Below are 21,727 nucleotides of genomic sequence, written 5' to 3'. Positions count from 1 at the left end.
CTTTAAACAGGTGTCTGAGCACAGTTTTTCTGCATGGAACGCAGTGTCCTTGCAGTTTGTCCACTCCTTGCTTGGGGCTGGTGTTCTTCACTCTTCATGTCCCAGTATCTGCCTGAGCTTGGAGGCATTGTATGTACTTGGAGAGACTCCTCTGGATGAAATCTACTTAAAAGGATATCGTAACATACCCGTCAGCACAGATTTTAGCTTTATGGTTAGTTGGGAACAAGGAGAATGGTGTAATTTAGGAGATTATAAGATTATTTTTCTAGCCACCGCTACTTCAGCCATCTTGTAGAGAACTGTAAGAGCTCTCCTTTTTAGGGAGAAGTGGGGCCATATCTGGACTTACTGCACAGCACACACAACTACTCAGTAACATGTGCACAGATCTGGTGCACGAATCCTATTCTGCGCTCCTGATTATCTGCTGAGTTTAGAAGTTCTCAACTGCAGTGATGGGTCTTGTGGGGAACATTCTCATAATGAATTTCTGGCAGTATTGAGTATAGCAGACGCAATTTCACTGGACAGCAGTCTGCAACAGGCATCTTTTGGAGTCCAGGATGTCATTTCTGACACAGGTCTTTGAACTGTTTTTGCTTTTGGTCACTGGAAACAAAGATCTGCCTCAACACAGGTTTAGTGACTTGCTGGACTTGCTAGCTGGATTTGATTTGTTGTGAAAGACTTCTAGTAGGGTGAGGTTTGTTCCTCAGTTTCACAGTGCTTATGTAAAGACTACCTGTTGCAGGGCATCTTTGCAAATCATACCTCTTTACTGTGTACTGTTTCTGAACTGTCCTGAAAAAAACTATATGTAAATAACAGACCAGAGGGACACTGTTCACTTAAAGATCATATAGAATTACACATTTTTTTTTCTAGAAAAAGTTGTCCAACAGAAGTAGGTAGCCACCTTTATGCAAAAAGAAGTGGCCAGAAGATTGCTATGTTAAAAGGTATAGCAAAAGTTTTTAGTTGATGCCCTTAAATACTGCACTTGTGTGAAGACTTTGTGAACCATTTGTTGCATGTCCAGGTTTCCGTATGAAAAAGCATAAAAGATAATATTGGGTTTTTGCCATGATCTTTTTACACTGCATGCTTTTCTTCTCTTGCAAATATTCAACTTAAACTTACTTCAACAAACAACATGTAATCAGGTGGCTTAGCTGAAAAAACTACGTATTCCTGTCCTCTTAAAACAACTAATGATGAAGTCTTTCTGCACATAAATTAGACTGTTAAATTAGAGAAAGTCTCTTCTAAACCATTCTAATCAGTCTGAAGAAATACTGCCCAAAAATTAATGTTTGTTCAAAGTAGAAGGTCCAAAGCCTTGATGTCCTTTATTAATTTCTTTTTTAAAAAAATGCTCTAATCCCATGCAGTCTCTGATTTGTATTCATTTTTAGAAAAGTCTTGTCTAGTATTTTGCTCAGCAGCAAAACAGTGTTTGAGCTGAAGCTGCAGAGAGATAGTTTTTTGTATTTTAAATACTTTTTAAACACAACTAAAACACAGCCTCAGTCTGTCTTCCATTGTGCCAAAGTTAGAATAAGCAGCAAGTTTCTTGCCTGCCTGAGGTCTCAAACAAGCTGAATGAAGTTCCTTCCCCTCTGCACCGTTGTCAGTTCAGTTTCCAATCTGGATTCCCCTCAGCTCTGTGGAGGTTTGGATTTTAATCAAAGTCTTCTTTCAGTGATGCAATTTTAACAAGGGATAATTCCTGACATTTTCTGTATTATTTCTCTGACATTCTCCAGGTAAAATATTCACTAAACCACTCTCTGCTTTATGGTATTTTCTTTTCAGCAATCCCAGTTGTATCCATTGCCCACTGTGAGGTACTTCTGTCAGTTAGGCGTTCCTCAGAGTAGATGGAAGGGCATGAGAGGGATGAAATTTCATCTGCCAGGGAGGTAACAGGGAAGAAGGGCAGTAAAGGAAAGGATTTTCCTGCAAAGCCTGGACTAATAACATTGGCAGGCAGCTGAAAGTTGTCCGAGCAGAGATAACCTTAAGACTGGGGAATGGATTACTGAACAGCCCCTTCCCCAGTTGATGGATGTAACCTGGTTTTATCCATCATTATCCATTTTGGGGATATTTTTCTCTCCTTAAGCTATAATTAATCATACTGTTTATGATGTGTGTGAACTGGATGTTTCTTTCAGGCAAACCTGTCTGTATTTTTCTCTCTGGTCCCATGCATTTACATACCTTTATAATTTCAATGCTACCTGGAGAGAAGAGGAACTAGGGACTTTCTGCAAATGAAAACTGAGATTGTCATTCAGAAAATAACAGGCTGAGTCTGTTGACAGGGATTTGCTTGATTCTCTTTCTACAGGAGTGCAAATTTCAAAGCTCAAACCCAGTTATAAGCAAACACTTTCAAACTTCTTGGCATTTTAGTGAGGGAGCCCCAGTAGCTCCTGTCTGTGAAGGATTCTGACAGTTTTCTGTAGACAGTGAACAACAGAGAGTCCAGTTAATTATAGCTGGTGTTACTGGTGAACCTTCACCCTATGCATGACAAAAATGGAAGTGAATTAATGGGATTCTGACATCTAACAGGTTATAATGCCCCTGACAACAAGTCTCTGCTAGGAAACCAAATTCAAAGGAAAAAGTCACTCTCAAAACTCTGGCTAAAGCTGGAAACATCCTTTAGCCTCGCAGTGGTACTCATGAAGAGCTGAGAATGGCACCCGTCACCCCAAGGTGGTGTTACCTAACAAGATTGGTCATGTGGTGTGTCTGATGGCAGGAGTCCTTAACCTCTCACATACAAAGGTGCTGTTGACTGCCTCCCCTGAGACATCTCAATGTCATTTGTGCTGTCCCTCCCCTTGCTCCTTCTAGCAGTTTACAGACGTCTTTGTCAGCTCTTCCCATTTGCAGGACAGAGTAGCTGGGTGATGGGCTGTCCCTGCTCTGCTGTTTCAGTGGCTATTGTCTGTGCATGGGTGCCTCTTCAGGGGCTTAATCGGGCAAAATGAAAACTTGTGTCCTGAGTTGGAGCAGGATAACCTCCACGGTCATCTTTCAAAATGTCATGGAGCGGGAAAATGTTGTTATCAGGACCTGCTTCTAAGAATACAAAACATGAAAAGCAGTATGTGTCTGAGATTTTCAAGATGTCTTATTAGCGCAACTCATTTTGGTAACTTAAAGGGGGCCTACAGGAAACATGAGGAAGGGCTCTTCGTCAGGGAGTGTAGGGATAGGATGAGGGACAATGGTTTTAAACCGAAAGAGGGTAGATTTAATTAGATGTAAGGAAGAAATTCTTTACTGTGAGGGTGGTGAGACACTGGAACAGGTTGCCCAGAGAAGCTGTGGCTGCCCCCTCCCTGGCAGTGTTCAAGGCCAGGTTGGACGGGGCTTTGAGCAACCTGGTCTAGTGGAAGGTGTCCCTGCCCATGGCAGGTGGGTTGGAACTAGATGATCTTTAAGGTCCTTTCCAACCCAAACTGTTCCATGATTCTATGAACTCTCAGACTGACCATACCCTTTTTGGGTCCAGGCTCAGGGGTAGTCCTCACCTGTAAGAGCTGCTCTTGCACTGCTGATATTTGCTGTGGAAGCACAGCAGGGTTGGGGCTGAGGCTTTGAAGGCTGTATTGCTTACTAACGTCATCTGAAATACGAGATATTTGGCCGCAGCCAAGGACAAGGAGGCCCCTCAAAGTGCAAGCATGTGTTTTTTCCTTTGAGCATACTAGTGGGATTGGTATATTTTAAATACAGTGGAGAAATGGAATGGAAAAAACAACAGCTGGTCCAGACAAAGGCCAAATAAGCTCTGCTGTATAAGCCCAGAGATAAGGTTATAACACATTGCAGCATTTCTTCAAGATATCATATCAAACAAAAAGAAATCATATCAAATGAAAGAATAGCATTTTGTTTCAAGATTAATTCTAGACTGTCTTTCTTTTCTTTCCCTTAGTAATCAGAATTTAAACCAAACTAATTATAAGGCATAGTTTAGCTACCACTTCAAAGACCTATTCTGTGAGTAGCCATTTGTCTTTAACAACCCAGACATTATACATTAATTTAGTTGGGGTAATTTATATTTCTTAAACTGTCTTTTGAACATTTAAAACTGAGATTTTTTTTTTAAACAATTCAAGTTTCTGGAATTATGGGTGAACTGTAATGGCTATTTTCCATGCATAACAAACTGCTCTGCAAGGAATGTTCACTTGCTGATGGATGGTACATTCATGAGAACTTGGCCTTCATGTCCGTGGCATGCCTCTGGCATAAAGGTGTTCAGACAGGTGAATGAAGATTGGGAGGTGGGGTAAATGAGGCACAAAATTTCACTGACTTGACACCCATCACCTAGCACTGTCCACTACCCCATCTCGCTTTCAAATTTCATCGCATATAGTATTTTAGGGAAGTATCTGTTTGTTTTGGGTGTTTTTAAGAATGGCTGATCAGCAAAGGATCCAGCCATTCTATCCAGCTTTCACTCTTCCTCCCCCATAATGGCTTATGCTCATGCTGTTCCTCAGAGTCCCTTCATAATGAAAATAAGTCATAATAGCTTTGAGTCATGGCTGGAAAAAGTACTGTTTTCTCCATAATTGTAGAGGAAGGAAGGAGGGGAAAAAAGCAGTTGAAATTTAAACGCTGTAAATGTAATGTTGCAAGGAAGACAGGACTTGTGCAGTCCATTACAATAGCAGATTAGTTCTGTTATGAAATCAATGACATTACCTGTTTGTTTGCTCTGTTAGTTCAGATAAATGTTTTCTGAATATTACTATCTACTGGTGTCTTCAGACTGATTTGTCATTTCTAGGCTTTTATGTAGGAGAACTCAATGGTAGCAGGTGAAACGGTTAGAGATGCTTCTGGATTTTCTTGTAGGCTAGGGTTTTGCTATGGAAACTGGTTTGGTACTGCCATATTTCCGAGAGATCTGGAGATCCCGAGATGAGAGCGGGACAGGCACAGTGGTAGCCTGGAAGGTGTGAAGCAGAACTGTCAGCTAAGGTGTGTTGGATTACACTTCATTTTGGAAGCACAGGTCAGCTTTATTTGCTCTCTAATCACACTACGTGATCCAGCACAGTATGGTTTATATGCCCTTGCAGGGGAAGGCGCAGAGGCACTTGTTCCTTCTAGATCTGGAAAACTTCCTGAGCTTACAGTTAGTTACTATATCACTGCTTGGCTCCAGAAAACAGAGGGTAGAGCTGTGCATCTTGGGTGTAGAAGTGGCTCATTGGGCTGCAAAAGCTGCTGTGGGTGGAGGGCACTGTGAGCGCTGCTAAGCTGGCTGTGCCAATATGGGGCTTTTAGCATAGACTCATCTTTCACTATTTTTGGGTGGGTCTGGCACCTTGACTTCAATTCTGTGGTGTCTCAGCCTGTCTGCTGTGCCATGTCCAGTATGCTGCAATAATTTCTGGTTTGTCCTGTGTAAACCTACCTTTAGCTGAGTAGGTACAGTTTGTAGAATGACAGCATTGAAGAATTCCTGTAAATGGCAATAGCACATAAAATAGCTAATACAAATACCAAATTGGGGTTTCGCCTTTGCTTTACTAATAGCCAGTAGGGTTTTGGAGTATTTGTAAAGCACTGATTACCATTTTACTTTTTAGCTTTAAAACCCCTTTCCAGTCCTGTTAGTGCACACTACCTATTAACTCTGAGAAACTATTATGGGGAAAAAAACGGTGAAAAGGAATGTTTATATCCATAAGCTAAATAAAATGTTGAAACGCAGTGCTAAAACAAAGCCTGGCAGTTCATATAAGGAACACTAATGGACCTTCAGCTCCTTGGATGATTGAAAAACTTTTGTTTAAAAGTTACAAGGGGTACTCCAAATACTTTATATTTGGTTTTAGAGTATTTTTCTTCCACCTCCTTCTTCTTCTGTGTGTTTTGCTAAAAAATTGTGTGATGTTTTCTTTGATGTGGCTACTGCGTACAGCAGGAGGATACCGTCTGGTCAGTTTTGGAAAAGATGGGATTCTGTCTTCTACGTTAATAGACCTAAGATAAGATGTAGAAAAAAAGGAAAGTGTAATCTAGATTATTTTTTTAGTATTCTCCTGTCCTTTTCTATTATAAATCAGAATTTCAAGGGAGCTAAGAGACAGTTTTTCAACTATTGGCTATAAGACCAGGAAATTCTTGTTGTCAGTGCTCAGTGAAATAATCCTGTGTATATTTTAATGGATGCTTCATTAATTTTTATAAGTAAATGCATCCACAAACATTTTTACTTAGATAATTAGGACCTGGAGTCAAATTATTTCTTAACCAGTCAGTTCTTCAAATACTGAGACAAAGATCTGTCTAGAACCATTTATTTATTTATTTTTTAATTTTACCTGTTTTATATTTAGACAAGAAATCATCTGTTTCTGTCTAGTGCTTTATAATTCAACTGTCATGTTACAGCTGGAGAACTCTCTCAAATCCAGTCTTGAAAAAGACATTTTTAGCTGATTTCTTGACTTATTTTCACATATGGAAAAGTTAAAGTAGGTAAATCTATCTTCTTGAAATCTAACCAAGGTTTTTATTGTGATAGTGACAAAGAATAAGAGGATGCCAGTTGGGGTGGTTTCAACTAAGTTCCCATGTGTATGGGTATTCAGTAACCTTTCTGTTGATGTCTTGAAAGAGTTTATTTGCAACATGTCACAGTTTAAGCTGTACATTTTAAAAGCTGAACTAGAAACTATTATTTCTTACAAATGTGAACATATTTGAGTAACTGAGTGATAAAAATACCCTGAAAGTACTAATCCAGTGCCAGAATGTGTAGCAAAAACGTGACATTGTAAACGTATAGAATAGCCACAATGATGAACATAAATAGACATCCTCTTTAATAACTTTGCTTGAAAAATTTTGTTTAAAAGATGCCAGTGGTATTCTGTCCACTATATGTTCAGTTTTATAGTATTACTTTTTATCTGTAAGGTGAATGCTGAGCTGGCGTTTACTCTTGTAGTGTAACACTGTAGATATTCATGGCAACCGCTATTCCTACACAATGACACCATGTTTGTGCTAATAAGTGAATTACTCCAGTATTCTTTGGCATTGCCGCAAAGTAGCACAGAACCATCTGTGTGCATATATTACATTTTCTCAGCCTCTTGAACAGAGTGGCCTGATCCTGACTACTGAGAGGGATTCCTGGCCTGTGTCCACTGCTGTGCCATGCTCAGGAATTGATTTGAGAGCATGCTTGTTGACCCTCACTGAGGCTATGCTGGGAACTGTCCACTCTGATAAAGTAGCCAAACATGTTCCAGTGCCTGGGTGTATTTGTTCCCTGACTATATTTAACTTGCTGGAGTATGCAAAGCCTGATGGGGCAAGTCCTTATGGTATTTTTTTGGTGAGAAGAAGAGGACTTGAGAGGATGGAGTGCCATTTTGCTCCATCAAGCTTCAGGAATGGCATTATATATCCATTGTACACAAAGAGCACATCAACTGGAGAGGAACCAAGGTGGTGGATGCTCTGTGCCCTGGCAGAGCATCTCCCTTGGGACAGTGAGGCTGCTGAGCTGTGCTGACAAGTATGTCTTAGAAATGCAAGGACGCTACAGAAAGCCAAAGGCGTCAGTCAGTGTTTTATAGCTAAAGGTCAAGCAGGGATAAGAGTTTCTCATCATTCCAAAATAGAAAAGTCAAATAGAAGTGTATGAGGATTGCTTCCCCATAGGGAAATATGGAAGTAAGTTTTCAGAAGTGATTTCTGCTTGCGGCTGCTGAGGTATGACCAGAGTATTGCTTTTGAACAAAAAGTTGTGGTTCACTGGTCAAGCTGGAAAATAAGTGGGGTTTGAGTGTAAGAGAAAAATTACACCCATGTTAGGTTGTGCTCTGAAACATGATTTTGTTGTGATGAAAAACAAAAGGAAAAACAGAAGTTATTTCAGGTTTAAAACCATTTTACTCAGGCGCAAATACAGCATTTTTAATTTCTAGTGTGAAATGAAACATTTTTAACTTTCACATTCTTCAGCCTGTTTTAAGTAAACAGAACTGTATTCAGGCTGAAAATGGTTGCATAATTTTAAAAAAAGTCTCACTTTGAAAGCATTGAAGTGAAACATTTGACTTTTACAGTGTACCTTTGACAATTAATTTAAAAGTATCAGCATTAATTTGGGGATAGTTTCAGTTGACTTGAATCTATGTTTTTGGTGACAAAAGTAGCAGACTGAAAATTTTCTTGCAGTTCTGGACATATTGATGTGTCAGAACAGCACTTTCTCAATCACTTGGTTGTACAGCCATAGAGGCAACCAGTTAAACGTTGTAGTAATGTCAGAAATTAATGCTGTAATAATATTTTGATGAATATTCTCCATGCTAACTCATAGCAAGTTAAGAATGCTGGTTGCTACTAACTGCTGTTACAGAATAGTGTTTCTGAGCCCTTTTTTAGTTGCAGGTTTGGATTTGGGTGAGAAAAAAATTAGTATTTTGTACAGTTTTCATTTATGTCCAGGTAAAAATTGGCTAAACTTTCAGTGATCACTTGTGGCTCTTCTTTTGTTGGCTTGCTCATATGTGTAGAAAAGTTAATTTTTTTGAACTGTCTCATAGATGCTTCATGGATCATCAGTGGTCAGGAAACACTGCTACAGAATATTTCAGTCAGTCTGTAACTTGAGCGGGTCAACTTTAATAGTTAAGACTAGTTAAATAACAAATACGAGCTATACTGGATGCCACTGCTAAGTTTAACCTCTTGGCACCTTTTTCCCAATCCGTTACCACACAAATACTATCAGTTTTTTTTCTCTTTTTACCAGGGAGTGAATGAATCAAATACTAGAATTATAAAGAGGTGAAATGTAATGTCTTTTAAGGTACTTGTGGTGGTTTAGCCCCTGCCGGGGTCTGAGACCACGCGGCCGCTGCCCCTCCCCCACAAAGGGAGTGAAATACAAAGCCCCGGGGCTGAGATAAGGAGAGGTTTAATACAACAGTGCAACAGCAACATAACAAACAACAGCAATAACAGTAACAGTGGTAACAATGAACAGAGCAAGATATCTACCAATACAGCAGTGAGAACAGAGCGATGGCATAACACACGTGTTAACTGACTGTCCTGCGCTGCCGCGCTTTGGCACCAGGACATGACGTCAGCATGGTATATGAATAACCCGGCTAGAGCTTCCCCCCACTGCTGGGGAAACTTAACCCTATCCTAGCTAAACCAGGACAGTACTATAAAAAATAATCTCTATGTATAAAAACAGTGTCTATATATGTCTATAAGGTATAGGCCCAGTGTACTGGTAATACTGCCCAAGTGCAAAAAACTGCAAAGTTACTGTTTCTAGTAATAATAGCTGAGATGGAAAGAACTGCCATTGACTTCCAGAAGTCAATGGAGATAATGAAGGGCAAATTTGCTCAGTGTTTTTTACATACAGTGTGTTTTGGAAGCTGAAGAGAGTCAATTATTACGAATATTGTTAAGTTTCTGTTTCTTTACTGAGCCTATTTAGACTTTGAGCCCTTCCCATGACAGAAAACTTTATACAGAGAACATGAAACTCTTGTTTAACTGCAAGAGGCTGTCCCAGAGCAGTTACTCAGTAGCTGTTAGGTTTTCTGTAGAGACTCAATATATGTAGTTGTTCCTTCATGGTACCCAGTAGAGTGTCTGGAGGCAAGGATACATGCTGTGGGCTTGGGACAGTCTGGAAAGATAAAGAGCTCATACCTGTTGGTGACCTAAGTAGTTTTGACACAGTATAGAGGACCTGTTTCAGTCCCTAAATGTTTTTGGAGTCTGTTCTGTCCTCAGCCAGCCCATGTATAGATAAGTGGGCCCTGTCCCAGTATGTAATTGATGTGATTCATTCCACAGTGCACCTAGGTTGTGGCAGATTTCAGCTCAAGCTTTTGACGTGGAGTCATATACTGAATTCCTGTATTTTGTACCGTTCATGTCACAAATACAGCTGACAAAATCTGCCACTTGCAAAGCAGTTAATGCTCCCCTCCACTGAAAAATCTCTCCATGATTCAACATTTTAGCCAGGAGAATATGAATAGTTAATTCACAAGGTTGAAGAACGTCTGACAGGCACAACTGTCTGCTTGCTGGTTTTGACTCAGAGGTATCTGGAGCTTCCTGGGGGATGAGCTGAGCAGTACTTTCTGAGCTGTCTTTGACCCAGAACAAGTCCAAGCAAAGTGGAGGTGGTGGAGCAGAGTGTCCTGACATCTGAGAGCGAGAGAGTTGGCCCTAAAATGGCATGAAGGGCTCAGGATCCCTGGACTTGCTCATGGGAGTCACAGCTGAGCTGGAACCTTGCAGTGTATTCATCAAGGGGAGCTGGTTTGTGTTTCAGGAAGAGAAGAGGTGCAGTTAGGGCAAGAGGTGCAGAAGAATGCAAAGAGATCAGTCCAAGCAGGAGGACAGAGGTGGGTGACGTGAAATAGCTTTTCTTCATCAGCCATACTTTTCACAGACATTTACAAACCAAACTGCTGAGATTCAGTTTTTGTTAACTTGAAAGTTTCTTTCTGAGGGTGAAGCTAGGAGCTGGAGCAGGGTCACAGCCCACAGAGAGGCTGCATTCTGTTTTGGGACCACCCAACAGACTGGGTAAACACTAGAGTGGTGGCATCTCGTGGCTGCTCTGTGCTGCCTGTGTGTGTTCGCCTCAGACTTCCTGTCCCTTCAGGAGAGGAGGCAGGAGCAGCTGGTCCCAGCTGGTTCTGTACTGATCATTTGCAAGCAGAGAGGGACATAAGTGACTGGTTTGGCTGTATTTACTGACAGGAAATTATGAGCTAGAGAGGAGTTCCTGCAGTGCACAGGTCAGCTCTTGGAGACCTAGAGGAGGCTTTTAAATCCACCTGACATTTCTGATTCTGCATGGAGGAGCATAAACAGGCAAAATAATGTTGGGTGTATTGGTTGTGTGGTGATGGTGATAGTACAGGGAGGATTTTATGAGGGTGTTTGTGTGGAGGGAGTCCTTCCACAGTTGTTGCAAAGCTGAAAAAGCCAATATGAGTATCTTGGGTGTATGGAGAAGCGGTCTGTCCTCTCCGGGGAGGTGCAGTGAGCTGAGCCAGACTTCAAGTGGGAAGAGAGGCCTCTTGTTTTCCATCGAGGGGAATCCCAAACCCTCCCCTTCTGCTCTGCAGCTGTTTATTCCTGGTGAAACCACAGGAGACTTACACCCTGGCTGGAGGATGGACCAGTGTGGAAGGAAGCACATGTTATGGACTGGAGGAGAGTGTTATGCTGACATACCTTCCTCCTTTGCTGCACTTCAGCTTGTGGTTCTGTTGGGGAACAGAACAAAATGTTTCTTCATTTTAGGACTTCGCTAGTTATCTGTACCATGCAGAATTCAGTATCTGGTAAAAGAGGAGCTGTGCAACATTTCTGAAGTAAAATGTTTGCACAGGGAAATGCACCAGTTTACTTATAATCCCTGAATCAAACGTGATTATTCTTAGTCATTCTTTCTTGAAGAGAGGACTGCTAATTTTTACAAGTTTTAGATTTAGTTAGTACTGTGAATTTAAATATACGTGTGTGTACATAAGCTGCCTAATGCTTTTGCCCAAGAGGTATGGCTGTCCCTGGTCCCTGTGATACAGCACCCAGACTGCTGCTGGGTACACAGGCTTATTAAAGCCAGGAGATGGAGGCCTCTTTCAGCTGCCTCTTGAGTCGTTGTAGTGGCTGGTTGCAATCTGCACAGCTTGAAAACCACATTGCTCTCTTGTCCCAGCCACATGCAAAGAGCAAACCTTCCATCTGAATCACACACATACCCAAATCCTTGGAATTACAGGTAGTCCTTACCTGTCCTTTGCCTCTTCCATCATAATTTTGCTTTTTTCTGGCATCCTTCCTTGCACTGATACTCTCTGTCCACCATTCCTACATTCTCACCACCTCTTGGAGACTGGCATTAGGGCAGCCTGTTGTGGAAATCACTTAGGTAACTTTAAAGAACTAATGGGCACTCCAGAGACCTGTGCTGCGAATTTCTAGATCCTGCTTGTTCATAACTGTCTTCCCGTCTGTATGTCCAAGAAGCTCCACAAAACATGTATCCTGGAGTTTCAACACTTTCTTTCACTGCTGAATTCTGTAGTACCTGCACAAACTTACCTGCAGCATGCAAGCTTAGGGAATAGAATCATAGAATCATTTAGGTTGTAGAAGACCCTTAATGTCATCAAGTCCAACCAATAACCTAAAACTGCCAGGGCCACCACTAAACTATGTCCCTAAGCACCGCATCTACACGCCTTTTAAATACCTCCAGGGATGGTGACTCGACCACTTCCCTGGGCAACCTGTTCCAATGTTTGACAACCCTTTCAGTGAAGAAATTTTTCCCAATATCCAGTCTAAACCTCCCCTGGCACAACTTGAGGCCATTTCCTCTTGTCCTGTCGCTTGTTACCTGGGAGAAGAGATTGACACCCACATTTCTACAACCTCCTCTCAGGTAATTGTAGAGATCAGTACAGTCTCCCCTGAGCCTTCATTTCTCCAGACTAAACAACCCCAGTTCCCGCAGCTGCTCCTCATAAGACTTGTGCTCTAGAGCCTTCACCAGCTTCGTTGCTCTCCTTTGGACACACTCCAGCACCTCATTATCTTTCTTGCAGTGAGTAAGATCCTTGTAGCCTTTTAGCATTATTCCTGACTTAAGCAGGTTAGTGACCTCTGATCACCAGCATATAACCAATTTGTTTTTTCTTATTATGTGAATGAATTTTATGGAACATTCATAGAAATTCTTGGAGTCTGATTCAAGTGTTTCCAGATACTATTTGGTTAACCTTGCTGGAAAGCAGATCAACGCTGACAATGCCCAGACAGCTACTTCAGGATGTCATTTAAAGTTATTTACATTCATTTTGTGCAAGCGAATTTCGATATAGATATGTTAAAAGAAGAAAAATTATCAATAAAGCCCATATGTTTAAATTCTCATTTGCATGATAATGGGTCTGCAAAACTGCATTTCTCCATCATTCCTAGGTCAACAGTTCTAAAATTATTTAGTGAGAGACATTAAGACATAAATATAATTTATTGGGAATTTTTTATCTGCAAATTTGTTTTACAGTGAGATGTATTCTGTTTCAGAAGATACTTGTTTTTCATCAAATGAAAATAGAATTGTGCTGCAAATTAAATTGTTATCAGGTGCCATTTTATAAAGTGCTAGATTAATTCATAGAAAAGTCATTTTGTTCTTCTAATCCATCAAATCGTTTCACCAAAATAAGAGGAAACGACTGCTGAAGTTACCAAGTGAATGAACATGGAGAGTTCAAATGACATTGAGTAATGTACTTCTAGAACAGCATTTTATGCAGCTATAATTTTTTTTGTCCCTTATTGACTTGGGTTTAATCCCTAGGAAAAAAAAATAAGAACATTCAGATAGAACAAAAATTGTGCTTGCAAAATGTAGACAGCTTGAGGTGTAGCTGTTTCCCAAGACGCTGTTCTCTGCATACCTCCTGATGTTGGTGGCCCCGAACATGTATCATTCCATCTTTCCAGTGTAAATTGTAATGAGCGACAGACACACTCAGCAGCAGTATCTGATTAAGTGCATCAGTCAACACAGGTCCAATTTTAGCTTCATTCTGCCTTAGAGTGGTGTTACTCCACTGTGTGATACTTCATGTTTTTGACAGTAGGAATGTTAAACAAAGCTTGCAAAGTTGTAAGCTTTCTTTCTCTGTGGTTGTTTTTGTTGGGACTTGAGGGTTGTTAACGTGGGTAAGTATGTGATTAATAGCTGTAATAGTTTCCTGTGTGAACACTGCTTCACACTCGGAAAGCATTTGTGTGATTTAGCTTAGCCTGTTTTACAAATGCTTATAAAAAGAGCTGGTTTGGTTACCTGTTCTGTTTTAAATTTACATCCTTTCTTCCTTGTTTTACAACAGTTTTTCCATATAGCATGTGAGCCCTTACTCTCACATTGTCAGCATCCAGGCTTAGTTTTGTTAATGGATATTTGTAACCACGATTGTATGTATAAGAAGATTCTATGTGTACAAAATTTCTAGTGTATTTGGTTTCACTGAGCTTTTCTAGATAGCTGCCTTATTTATTTTAGCAGAGATAGAATAGGGGAAGGGGTTCACTTACTGTGTTTAAGTTTTGTAAATAATTAGTAAGTTCTTGCAGTAAATCAGTTATTAGAGTTACTCTCCTCCTTCAAGAGTGAAAGAGAAGGTCCCATCTTCTTTATCCAGACATGTAGCGTCTAGAGCACTGTCCTGGGAAATCCCAAGTCCTGTATTAGATCTAGCCCAAAGCTGATTGGATAATACTCACTTTTCAGAAAACTCTGTTGATTTCTTCTGCCTTACTATCCTTTTAATTCTTATTAACTGAGTCACTCCTCAGCCTTTCCTTTATTTAGTCTATGGTTGGACTTATGTATACTTTTTAGTGCTAGGTTAATGTTATTAATGATTTCATATGTTTATTCATCTCCCCTTGTACAATGACTCTGTTCAACAGAGAAGAACTCACCCCAAAACTATAGTGGTTTTGTTAATACTTAAACTAAAGGCACATCTTAGAATCAAGACAAAGCGAAAGTTATAGGAAAAATAATAATGTAGCAAGTTCTGAACAGTGTGGGATTTATTAGTCTAGCATCTCTAGTATTTTTCATACCTCATGTCTGGAGATGTAGCATTTTGACTGTGAATAATATAGAGTGGTAAAAATGAAAGAGCACTTGCGCAGAGAAAGGAGGTTAGGATCGACAGTGAAGACATAAATCAGTACTACTATATTTTGTCTGACAGCCTCCAGCTGTAGACTGCATTATCTTCTGGGAATTTCCAGACATTTTCACCTTGCTTCTTCAAAGTCCTGTGTATCTATCTCCAAAGGTGTTGAAAGGTGGCTGTGTACAGTTAGCACCTTGAGGTCCCCTTGTTTTGCACTGGATGCTGCACTCTTCCTTGAGCAACACCTGAAGGAAACAAAGGTGGAAAAAAAGTTTTTGATATGAAAATCTCACATATTGCCTTTATGTGAGGTGAGTCATATCTGTTCTTTACGAGCGTTTGGGGGGGGGGGGGGGGGAAGCAGAAATTAACGAAAAAACCCTAATCAAGTAACATTTTGAGTGGATGAGTTGTTCAAAGAACTAGTGAATAGTGAAACTATTATTTTTATTTCTTAAAGATTAGAAAGCTCTTTCTTAATAGGGATTGGCAAATTGCAATGTAGTTCTGTTATTACCTAATGAAAAACAAAATTGATTTGCTAAAAGAGAGAATATAACTTTTCTTACCTGCACAGAAGCCATGCAGCTTTGACCTGTACTGGAGAAGTTTGTGTAATACTGTTTTTTCATATATAGTTGAGACTTACAGTTAACTTAAAATCTTTACTTGTACCTGAGAGTTAAGTGTCCTATATGTTGTTGAATTAGTCAAGTAGGATTTCTGTGGATGGTTTCAGGGGTCACTTTTATTTTTCACGATCTGGATTTTGATTTTAAAATCCAACCCTTTTGCTGAAACTCATCAGCCATTTGTAACTAGAGGTTGACAAAATGTTATCATCTACACTATTTCTCCTGGTTATGCAGCGATATGGCTGGATATTATATATGATTTATGGAACATTGTATGTGACTTGTTTGGCTGAATCAGGTTTTCTAATAAAACCTTCACATGTGCAAAATTATCTCCCACAATAGGTAGAAACTTCTGAGTATTACTGTTGAATTTCATGCAGTTTGTTAGTTGAATCTCTTACCAGTCTTCTTTTTATTTAGCCCTGGACTATCCTGGGTATACTTTCAGCACTACCTTCATTTCTGTTCCTAAGTACTCCAGCATTATACCCACCTGTGTTTTATCTCTTTCTCAGAAATACATGGAAACCCTCAGGATTCAGGTACCCCCTTTCTCACTTCTGCTACTTGTGGAGTGTGCTGTGCTCAGCAGTTATGATGGAAGAGTATGGGGAGGCACGCTTTTCTCAGACAGGGCTGCTTGTTACTAGGCTGCAGACTATCCATCACTTCTTGGGTATTCCTGAACTGGTGGGCTCCTGGTTAAGATTTCCATTCCTGTACAACAAGGTACCTTGGATTTCTCAGAAAATCTGAAATCACTTCCAACACTTTGCTAATTTAAGGTAAAAGCAAGCTGAAATTGTTTTACTTCAGAATGAAAAGCTTAACAGAGACAATCATCATTTGGAGAGACATAAAAGCAACAGAGCCATACTTTATAGCTGCCTGTGTGTTAGTGGAGCTCCGAAAGGTTCTCCCTCTCTGCTTCATCTAACTAAAAAAGCTGCCAGGAGACTCAACACAGCAGGGATCCAGTCCTTAGATGACACCCTTCCAGGTTAGATCCCTGCACTGGAGGGGATTGGTCACTGAGGAGGTAGTTTTGTCTGCAGAGTCCTCTTGCTACCTGACATTAATTTTCACAACCTTAATCTCTTCTGAGATTTTCCTCCGGTACATAGCCTCATACTAAGCCAGGACTCCAAACTTTTTCCTGACGGTTGTTCACTGTTGCAGTCTGTATGGCTTTAAACATTTTTACCTCCAGTGCTATCACCTGTCCAGACAATAAACAAAACTTGTTAGATGTGAATACAAAGCCTGACAGCTGGTGTGATGTTTTATTTGGCCATAAACAAATCACTTAATCAGCAGTCTGAACAGAATTTTTTGTCAGATAGCTGTGGGGAAGGTTCTTCTCAGCTCAAACCCCTTAAAAATGTAGATAACTGAGAACTGCGAAAAAAGAATGCTGAAAACCATGCAAATGTATGAGACGCTAATGGATGCAGCTCATAAATAGACTCTCATAGGGGTGACTTGTAGTAACTGAACAAAGACTGAGGAAGACAGCAGGACTGATGCTGCAGCCTGGGTTAGTGTGGTTAGTGTAGAGGATATAGCAGTGATAGTCCATTTCCCTTCTCTTAAAACAAAATCCTCCAAACCCTAAACAAACAAAATCAAATAAGCAACCCACTTAATTTTCTTTGTCTTTACTCACTGATTATATTCTTCCATGTAGACATGAGGCAACTTTCCTTATTGACTTTTTACTAGCTGACATATCTACAGGACAGAGTCTCTTTGTGTGGGTGCACAGAATGACACTGACAAGTGATTTGGGTTGGTAATCACAAAAGAAATCAATATTCTTGGGCTTTATATTGTGACAGTGTGTGGATAGTAAAAAATTATAAGCTTACATGTTTATTGGAATGTATTTACATTTAGTCAAACTTCTTTTACATTCAGTTATTTTTTATGCTGTTTGTCTTGCCAAGCAAGAGAGATGTATTATACACATCATTAATAGTCAAATGGTGCCACATTTTGTAGACGCACAAGATGCCATGATACATTCTAGCTGCACTTAAGTCTTCTAAAGGGCAAACAGCACATTCATGACAGAGGCATAATAAGATGTGCTGGTATGAACACAGGATTTGGGACCTAGCTGCCAGGTCATCCATTCTTCAAAGGAACAGTAACTGTCTGGGTTACTGTACCTCAACACTCAGTAGTGCTGGGAAGTAGAGGTAATCTGGATGGCTGTGCCCTGCCACACAGTAGTAGGGGTAATGCTGGACAGCCTGTAAACATTTTGAAGCAGGAGCTGTCTTTCTGGCTTGCAGATGTGCCCAGTCTGGAATAAGAACATCCTCTTCCATATGTGAGATGCCAAAGGACTACTGCAGTATCTGTAACAGCAACAAGCGCTCCTGATACTTCCTAGGACTCTGGGAATCCCACCACTGTAGAAGTGTTTCTCTGTCTTCTGAGTTGGAAAAATGCCACCACTTACTGTCAAACTGGCATCTCTCACTTCATTTTTGGGCTTAGGGGTATTTACATCCCTGATATTACCCTGGTGACACAGTCAGCTGGCATTCACAGCTAGAATGAGTGGAGAGTAATTGGCCTCACTGAGTGCAGTGAAAGGTTGCTAGTAACTCTGCAGAGCAAAGACCTCCTCCCAGAAGGCTTTAGATGCACAGATCCCAAAATTAGAGTGGAAACATTAAGTGTCTCTCCGGTCAGTCATTACTGACAGCATTGGAGGAGCCCACAGCCATCTGCGTGGCTGGTATTTAGATGACACCTACTGGTGAAGTGTCCCCTCTTTGGGGATATTTTCCAGGCACAGAACAAACCATTCATGGATGTGCTCAGCACTGGGCCATCCTGCTGGGAGTAAGAGCTTCCTGTAGAGAAAGTGTATCCTTTATCTTAAACTATCAGCTGGTGTCATTAGAGAGTTTAGAGCCAAACTACAGAAGAGAAATTCCTTGAAAACGGCATCCCCAATTTAGTTTTTTCAGCTGGGCTCTGTCTTGCACCTTAATCACGGGCTTTTGAGTAGGGGTAACTTTTGGATGCATCTTTAATCCATCTAGGAGGGGTATTGAACTTTACTGGACAGGGCCCTTAGCAGGCTGATGTCACTTTGGAGTTGGCCCTGCCCTGCTGTGGGTCAGGTAGGTGACAGCCAGAAGTTCTTTCCAACCTATATCATCCAGTGATTCTGTAATGCTGTCATTCTGTCTGCAAGTGTTACAGCCATACACTTCAAATCAAGCTTGAAAATATTTTCCTTACTCTTTCAGATACCCTCAGCTTTTTCAAACAGCAGCAGCATTGGAGGGAGAGATGGGAACAAAACCATATGGCTGTCAGAAAAGTTTCTCGCCGCTCTGTCAGCAAGGAGCGATGGGTGGAGACGCTTGTGGTTGCAGACAGTAAGATGGTTGAATATCATGGAAGTGACCATGTGGAATCATATATCCTCACTATAATGAATATGGTATGTACAATATTTCCTTTTTTTAAATAGATAAATGAAACAAATTTAACTTGATTATGTTAATGATCACCTGGAAACATTGCTCACTGAAAGAAATGTAATATTCATCTATATTCATTGGAACTTTGTACTTTAAAAGCATTTTTACCTTATATTTTGCATAAGTGTAATTTTTCTCTGGATTTTAAGTGAGAGAAGTTTCATAGCTATAAAAGCTAGCACTAATTTTTCCACTGAAATTCCCTGTCTCGTCCGGAACCTGTTGCTCATGGTGATTTCAGATTGGTAGCTACAGCAGCAGAGAGAAATGCTACAGTTTTAAGCATATGGATTCTTTCCCATGTCTGTGGATAGGAAAGGAACACAGGAGCCCACTGGAAACAGTAGTAGCTTAGCAAGAGCTAAAATACCAGTGTGTTACTGTTTTGGTCACAGATCCAAACAATACCGTATGAGCTATTGTGAAGAAAGTTAACTCTGTCCCGGTTAAAACTAGTACAACTGTTCTTCCAGGTAAGTGTCCTGTGTATAATACAAAGTCCATGTTGAAAAAAAAAAAAAAAATTTAACTTTCAATGTTTTCCTCTGTGGCAAGTTTGAAAATACACGTTCACCTGGGAAAAGCAGTAGCGTTTCATGAGACTGCCTACAGAGATGTCTTGTGTTATTGTCTGTATCATAGTTGATATCGACCTTGGAAAGTCTACTGAAGATGTCTTCTGTGTCGTTATCATGGTATGTGTGTAATATATGTGAAATTAATCATAGTGTAATTCTAGCCATGGTAACCGATCTGTCACTCATGTTTATACAGTATGCTCCTGACTGTGTCCCAAGCAGTCTGTCTAGCTACTGAGGCAGTGAGCCTGATTAAACAGACACAAAGCTGATTTGAGCACGTGAGGTTTTGTCCACACAGAGAAAATATGTGGAATAAAACCCTGTCATAATCAGATTCAGGAACAAACAAGTCTTGACATTTTCTGTGCAGTCTGTACCTGAGATGTTAGGGTTACTCACAATGATTCAGGTTTTGGTTTAGTGCCTTGAAAAAGACCCATATCGAAATCAGACGTTTGTAAACGCAATTTTCACTTCATTTTGGTAATTTCTCCTTTAACAGTCTTCTCCAAAAGAGTTTTGAGCCAAACACAATCCTTTTTGTCCATTCATATTTCTTGTAATATATGGCATAGCTCACATATAGATAGGTTATGACTATCTTCCATTCCTATTACCTCTTCTCCTGCCTAATTGAGCATTGTGATGATGTTTCTGACGTTTAATATGGGTCAAATTTTTGCTGAGTTCAGTTCTTGCTCTTGTTTTGTGTGGATTTTTTTAAAATGGATTCACTGTCTTTGCTTTTGTTCTTATCCTCTTCTGTGCTGTGAAAACACAACAGTATCCATCATTTAACTGATTTCTCTTTGCCTAGTACTGACTAATTTTTCCTTTGTGGTGGCAGAAGATGATTCTTATCAAATCAAAAGAGGATGATTTGATATGCTGGTTTTTTTGCACACTGAGTGGACCACTCCATCAGGGTTACGTGACTCGAGATACTGGGTTCTTTTCTGCTAGTCCTTTTTAAGAACACTGAAGTTCTTGAAACGGAAATGGACATAAAATAATCTTGTGTGTGCTTTTGCTCTTTAGTTTAGTAACTTTTGCCAAGTCCTGTATCATCACTCATTTGGCAGAGCTGCCCTTTGCAGTACTTCTAACACTTGTTGCATTTCAGTAAACTTTCAGTGAACTGCATTGAGGATTTAAAAAACAAAACAACACCCACACCTCAATATGAACAGTGTGCTTGAAGTAAATGTCATGTTTTCTCTCTAAAGTCCTGTTCTGCTATAGAGGAATCAGTTAATTTCATACCTCCTGGCTCTGGCACAGGTCACAGGGTTGTTCCATGATCCAAGCATTGGCAATGCAATTCACATTGTGCTGGTCCGGCTCATCCTCTTTGAGGAGGAGGAGGTAAGGTTTTTATTTTTCTCAAAATGTCAGTTAAAAAACTTGGGAGTTCAATGCATTGAGCCATAGTTATGGAGAGGAGGGTTTATTTGCTTAAAATAATCTGTTCATTTTACTCTTCTATTAGTCTTCGGCATGTCTGTTTTTAGAATAAATGCTGCCCTGGATAGTGGAGTATTTAGCTGATGACTGTGGTGGTTTGAGGCCAGAGGGCAGCTAAGCACCACACAGCTGTTCACTGACCCCTTCCCTCCCAGCTCTGGGAAGGAAAAAATGAATCAAAAGGCTCAGAAATCGAGATAAGGACAGAGAGGGGTGGCTCACCCATTATGGTCACAGGCAAAGGACAGGCTTGTTAGGGGAAGAAAAGGACATCACTTTAATTCAAAACACTGACAAAAAACAACACTTAACAGACAGAGTGGGACAGTGAGAAGCATTACCATATCTTAAAAACACTTCCCCCCACCCCTCCCCTTTTCCCCCAGCCCAGTTTTGTTCCCAATATCTCTCCCTCCTACCCCAGCCGCGCAGGGCAGGGATGGGGCATGCAGTCAGTCTGCCACTTCTTCTTCCAAGGCAGGGGGAAGCACTCCTCTGCGTTTTTCCTCCTGCTCCACATGGTTTGCCTCTTATGGGAGACAGTCCTCAACAAACTTTTACCATCGTGAGTCCTCCCCACAAGCTGCAACTCTTCCTGAGATGCTCCAGCATGGGTCACCCCCACGTACAACAGTCCTCCCAGCACTGAACTACAACAGTGGAGGCTTCCTTTCCCATAGGGTCCTGGCCTTCTTTGGGCACAGCTGCCTGTTCTAGTGTGGGGTCCTCCACAGGCTGCAGGCAAAACACTGCTCCACCGGTGA

The 21,727-nt window shown here is 40.6% G+C and overlaps 1 protein-coding gene across 1 annotated transcript in view; it reads left to right on the top strand.

The window, feature by feature from the left end:
* ADAMTS12 (ADAM metallopeptidase with thrombospondin type 1 motif 12) overlaps positions 1–21,727 on the top strand; it is a 172,316-nt gene that overhangs the window by 73,413 nt on the left and 77,176 nt on the right. Inside the window, exons 4-5 of the mRNA XM_074812055.1 lie at positions 18,682–18,878; positions 20,781–20,864. Coding sequence (XP_074668156.1) covers positions 18,682–18,878; positions 20,781–20,864 — 281 coding nt within the window. The remainder of the gene's footprint in view (positions 1–18,681; positions 18,879–20,780; positions 20,865–21,727) is intronic.

Source organism: Strix aluco, chromosome Z, assembly GCF_031877795.1.
Source record: "Strix aluco isolate bStrAlu1 chromosome Z, bStrAlu1.hap1, whole genome shotgun sequence".
NCBI lineage: Eukaryota > Metazoa > Chordata > Aves > Strigiformes > Strigidae > Strix > Strix aluco.
This window is presented reverse-complemented; position numbering and strand designations above follow the sequence as displayed.